We start from the raw sequence: 6,276 nt of genomic DNA on the forward strand, positions 1-6,276 counted from the left end.
GCACAGAGAGTAAAGACACAACTCACAGTTTCCGATCAGGCAAGAAAGAGAGAGCTTTATTCAGAAAACTGTCTCTTATAAAGGTTTCAAGGTGGGAAAACAAGGCAGCTGACCTAGGTCAGTTGCTAGGAAACAGGGTTAAGGAATTAAGACTGGAGTAAAAGGGGAACCAGACTACAGTGTTTTAGCACAGCGCCTGAGGGGCCGATACCACCCTGCCTGCAGGCGGTTCATCTTTGGTCTTCTGGCTTCTCTGACACGGAGTGGCGCTCCCCTGCCCATTTTGCAACTCCCCTCAGGGAGTGACATATCCCGGCTAGCAAATGGCCAAGCAGCTGAGATCTTTGCCGCTCCCCACAGTCTTGCAAGGATACTTTTGCACAGAGAGCCCAGAGACTACACCATCCCACGCCCACTTTAGATTTAGCTGTCCTGCCAGGGTGCCCCCTGCAGAGTGCCTCAAGACCCCTGGTCTGTACCCCACTTTGGCTCCAGCCACTCCTTTAGGGCACCTTCTGTTTGGAGAGTCTTGGCACATCCCAGTTCATATCCACTTCATCTCCACCTATCCCACTAAGGTGTCCTCTGTGTAGAGCCCTGGGACACTTCAGCTTGCTCTTATTTCAGGTTCAGTTTTCCAGGTAGGGCACTCTTTGCTCAGAAAGCCCAGGGACCTCCTGGCCTACATATCACCTTAGCTCTAGCCACCTCACTAGAGCTCTCCCAGCATGGAGTGCCTAAGGACCCCCTGGATAGTACCAACCTCAGCTTCAGCTATTCTACCAAGGTGTCCTCAGCACATAGAACCCCAGGACACTCCAGCCTGCTTCCATTTCAGCATCAGCTGTACTGACAAGGTATTTACTTTGTGAAAAGCCACAGGAGCCCCCAGCTTGCACCCACATTAAATTCAGATGTCTTACCAAGATGCCCTCTGTGTGGAGAGACCCAGAACCTCCCAATCTGCATACCACCTTACCTCCAGTCACTCTGCTAGGGTATCCCTATCAAGAAGCACTCCAGGATCCGCCAGTTTGCATTTAGTTCAGCTGTAATTGTTCTGGAAATGTCCCTTCAGAATGAAGAACCATAGGACCTATTGTCCTGCACCTACTTTATTTTCAACTATACTACCAAAGTGCCTGCTGTATAGAAAACACAGAGACTTTCCATCCAGCTCCTTGCATTAGTTCCAGCATCCTTGCCAGTGCACCTTCTCCAGTTACACTCTCTGGATAACCCAGCTTACACACACTCCAGCTTTAACTGTACTTTCAGATCATCTAATGTGTGTAGATCTTAGGGACCACATCAACCTATGATCACTTAAGTTTTAGTTCTCTTTCCAAGGGGCCCACTGTGTGGAAAGTCCCAGAAGATCCATCTCATGACATCCGTAGCTCCAACAAGCCAACAAAAGTCACCAAGCACACAGAGTGCATAGGGGATGACCGTACACAAAACCATTCATTCAAGTATAAGAGAAGTAGCCGTTCCACCTAATCCATAGAGACAAACACAGAAAAATCAAGCAACATTTGGAGATAATAAAGAGATAAGGAATATTGGTAGTGCTTCTATACACTAATAATAAAGTATCAGAAAGTGAAATTAATGAAAGAATTCTATTTACAATTGCACCAAAATGAATAAAATACTTTATCAATTATTTGGAATAAAATTTATGAAGAAGGTGAAAAACCTGTATTCTGAAAACTATAAAACATTAATGAAAGGAACAAAAGGCAATATAATATAAACAAATGGAGAAATATTCAATGCTTATGGATTAGAATAATGTTGTTAAAATGTCCATACTACCCAAAGCAATCTATAGATTCAAAGAAATTCTTATTAAATACCAATATCTGTTTTCACAGAACCAGCACATTACTAAAATTTATATGGGAAAACAAAAAACCTTGAATCAACAGAGCTATCTTGGGAAAAAAGAACAAAGCTGGAGGTATCACAGTTCTGGGTTTCAAGATACACTACAAAGCTGTAGTAACCAAAACAGTATGGTACTTGCACAAAATAGACACATAGATCAATAGAACATAATAGAAAGTCCAGAAAAAACCTGCATATATATGGTTAATTAATCTATGACAAGGGACATAAGACCATATACAGAAAATATAGCCTCTTCAATAAATAGTACTGATTAAACCAGGGTGCTACATGCAAAATAGTTACAATGGACCACTTTGTAACACCATACACAAAAATAATCAAATGAATTAAAGATCTAAATATGAGACCGGAAACCATAAAAATTCTATAAAAGAAACAGAGGTAGTGATTTATTTTTTAGCCATAGCAGCAATTTTTTAGATGTGTCTTCTAAGACAAAGGAAAACAAAAGCAAAAATAAAGTGTAGGGACGATATCAAAATAAAAATCACTTGTTCAGTGAAGGAAACCATCAACAAAACAAAAATACAATCCACTGAATGAGAAAAGATATTTGTAAATTATATATTAAATAAAGAGTTAATATCCAAACTATATAAAGAACATTACACAACTCATCATCAAAAAACAAACAACCTGATTTAAAAATGTGCAGATGACCTGGATAGACTTTTTCCCAAAGAGGCAAATATATGGATAATAGACACATGAAAAGATGATCAGCATGTCTAATTATCATGAAAACCACAATGAGACATCACATTACACTTGTCAGAATAACAAAAACAAAAAGGAAAGAAAAAAAAAGAAAGACCAAGTGTTGGTGAGATCATGGAGAAAAAGGATATCCTCATGCACTATTGCTGGGAATGTAAATGGGTACAGCCATTCTGAAAAACAGTATGGAGTTTCATCAAAACTTACAAAAAGAAATATTATATGATCCAGTGTGATCCAGTAATTTCACTACTAAATAAAAACCAACAAACATGAAAACACCAATTAAAAAAAAAAAATATATATATATGCTCCCCTCTCCTTATTTCAGCATTATTTACATTAGCCAATATACAGCAGCCACCTAAGTGTCCTTCATTAGAAAAATGGATAACATAAAAAAGAAAAAATGATCTTGTCATTTGGCAACATTGATGGATATTATGTTACGTAAAGGGTATTATGTAAAGTAAAGTAAGATTGAGAAAGATAAGCATCACCTGATTTCAGTCATATGTGGACTCTAGGGAAAAAACACAAACAAACAAAAAGATAGAATCAGGCCTATAAATACAGAAAACTGATGGTTACCAGAGGTAAGGGGGGATAGACAAAATGGGTGAGGAGGAATGGGAGTGCAGACTTCCAGTTATGAAGTGATTCATGGAATAAAAGGCACAACATATGGAATGAAATCAATGATATTGAAATAGTGTTGTATGATGACAGATGGTACCTTACACTTGTGGTGAACATATCATATAGAGAAACTGAAGCACTATATTGTACACTTTAAACCAATGTAACATGTCAACACTACTCAAATGTTTAAAAATATTAAAAATATGAATTCATATTTTATCCTGAGGAATATAGGCAGCAATTGAAATTTTAAGTAAATATGTATATATTTTATATTTAACATCTTTATATGTTAATATATTTTATATTTAATTTAATATGTACATTTATGCATGTATATAACTACTATTTTCTGTATGTTTATGTCCCCACCAAATTCATATGTTGACATTCATGTGTTGAAATCACTCCAAAATGATCGTATTAGAGATGAGGCTTTAGGAGTGCTTAGGTCATGAGAGTGGAACCCTCATGAATGGGGTGAATGCCTTTATAAAAGATACTTCAGGGAGCTCTAGCCTCTTTCATCATATATGGACACAAGGTGCTGTCTATGAACCAAGAGGTGTGACCCTCATAAGAATGTGCTCAAGTTGGTGCCTTATAGGACTTCCAGCAGCCTCCAGAACTGTGAAAAATAAATTTGTTTAAGCCCTCCAAAAACCAAAATAAAATAGGGGCACCTGGGTGGCTAAGTCAGTTAAGCATCCGAATTCAGCTCAGGTCATGATCTCACAGTTTGTGGGTTCGAGCCCCACATCGGGCTCTGTGCTGATGGTCAGAGCCTGGAACCTGCTTCAGATTCTGTGTCTCCCTCTCTCTCTGCCCCTTTCCCACTCATGCTCTGTTTCTCTCTGTCTCAATCAATAATAAATAAAAACATTTAAAAAATTTAAAAAACCAAAACCAAAACAAAACAAAACAAAAGTATCCTCTAAAAACCATACTGTAACTAACAGCTGAAAATTACCATGTAGAATTTATGTCTTTACTGCATACTTTTCACTAGTATTCCCAATATGAGTGCACCCTTACCTGTAACATGTTTATGAATTCACTGTATTTTGACTCTTGTTTTTACCTCCCTGCAAAAATTAGCTACTCTTTAATATTGCCAATAAAGTATACAAAGGAAAACATAAAGTTAAGATTTTCACAGATACTCCAACATTTAAATGACACCAGTGCTGTTATAGTCATCTTTTATAGAGCCTTTCTTTTCCATTATTCATGCTAATCAACAAAGAAAGTTAGAGAGGGGGATAAAGCTTGGTGCTGTGGTATTTGCAGCAAACTTTGGACCAAAACGTCTGATTAGAAAAGTCAAAGCAAGGCTTTTGAATATGTCTCAGTACTGTATCTAGTCTCAGATATATTGGTCTGATTGTCTGAAGCTTTTAAACCTAGGAGATAGTAGAAGTAAAGAATATATCTTTACTTTAGCATTAATCATGATGACAAGTCCATCTGCAAACACTGAAATATTTAGAAGAATTGAGTCCCAATAGCTAGTGATGGTTCTCATGAAACCCCTAGAAAGAAAAATGTCTCTATAAAAGATAAAAGTATGGAATAGTTGAAGGAGTATAAATGGATCTACCATTGTAGACAAGGGACTAACTACATGAGGATTTTAGGGACATTGGATATCATGGATTGGACTCTTGCTTCTTCTGTAGCTCCAATTCTGCAGCCTTTTGCACGGCTGCATCAACCAGCAGCTGGAAGCTGCTGAAGTCATTGTACTCCTCTGTTAACACAGGTTTGGGATATGACATAAGTACAGGCTCACTAGTAGCAATCTTGACCTTTTTTTTTGGCTGGGCCTTTGGGGTGAGTTCCTGGCCTGTAGACAACCCTGGATCCAGCAGCTTCTTTGCTGGCTGCTGGCCCATTAGAGAAAGGCTCAGGGGCAGGCACTGCATCTTGTCTGGATCTCTGGGTCCTGACCTGGCCTGTATGGATGAATCTGTGCTCTGGTTATGGGTCACATCAGCAGCCTTGCCTTTTTGGTGGTACATGGTTATCTGATTAGGGTCATTTCCATCCTGTTGAAGTATTTCTGGAAGAACACGTCTGCGGGCATTGATAAACCAGTTAGAGATCTGCAGGAAAGACAAATTAGTCTGTTCAGACAGCATTCTCTTCTCTGCTTCTGAAGGGTAAGCCTTAAAACGGTGTTCATACAACCAGTCACGGAGAATCTTCACTGACTCAGTTGGCAAGTACCCTTTCCGCTTCCTCTTGCCCTCTAATGAGGCAAGAACTTTATCTGCACCAGTGTCACTATTCAATATGATTGAGGTTGCTTGAGCCAGGCTTTGGTTCACTGCTGGGCTTTCTTGAGTGTCTTCCATGTTCATGAGTCCTATCTTCACTATTTTGGGAGTCAGGAATGGCTGAGTTTGGACTAATGTTGGTCTGGGAGAACCAGTGAAGAAGGCACGGACAGGTCTCTAAGGGGAAGTCTCACCTTTCACTTCCCAAGCAGATAAACAGTGCTGGTAACTGCTTTGAGCCAGTGGGCTTTGTGATGTCACATCCTTTCTGTCCTGTGTACTGCCCCTCCCCCCCATTTCCTGGTTCCCCCTTTCCTTGTTTTTCTTTACATAGATTCAAATTTATTTGTTTTTACCTCATCAATTTACTGCTCTCCAGACTTGTATTTCTCTGCTGCTATCACCAGTTTCTGTAACTAATGAGTTCTCATTATATTGGTTACATCTGACTTATGCATAGGTTCCTCATTTTCTTCTTCCTTTTTTACTTCACTCTGATATTGTTATTTATTTTATTCTTTATAATTGCATTATTGACCCATCTACACATGTTACAACCTACCTATTAAATATTAACCTCAATAAAAGGCGTGTAACATACCCTGACTCTTCTCTTCCATATACAAAGCTAATTTAAGAGTAATTTTTAACTAGACAGTTACTTTTGAAACCCTGTCCTTTCAATTTTTCTTTATGGCCTTGAAAGGTTTAGGTTTGACAT

The 6,276-nt window shown here is 38.7% G+C and overlaps 1 protein-coding gene across 1 annotated transcript; it reads right to left on the reverse strand.

The window, feature by feature from the left end:
* Positions 1–4,464: 4,464 nt before the first annotated feature.
* On the reverse strand, positions 4,465–5,750 carry TGIF2LX (TGFB induced factor homeobox 2 like X-linked). Its single transcript, XM_029930733.1, has one exon. The coding sequence runs from the start codon at positions 5,637–5,639 to the stop codon at positions 4,926–4,928; it is 714 nt and encodes a 237-aa protein (XP_029786593.1). The 5' UTR covers positions 5,640–5,750; the 3' UTR covers positions 4,465–4,925.
* Between the last annotated feature and the right edge of the window lie 526 nt (positions 5,751–6,276).

The sequence above is a fragment of the Suricata suricatta genome, chromosome X (genome assembly GCF_006229205.1).
Source record: "Suricata suricatta isolate VVHF042 chromosome X, meerkat_22Aug2017_6uvM2_HiC, whole genome shotgun sequence".
NCBI lineage: Eukaryota > Metazoa > Chordata > Mammalia > Carnivora > Herpestidae > Suricata > Suricata suricatta.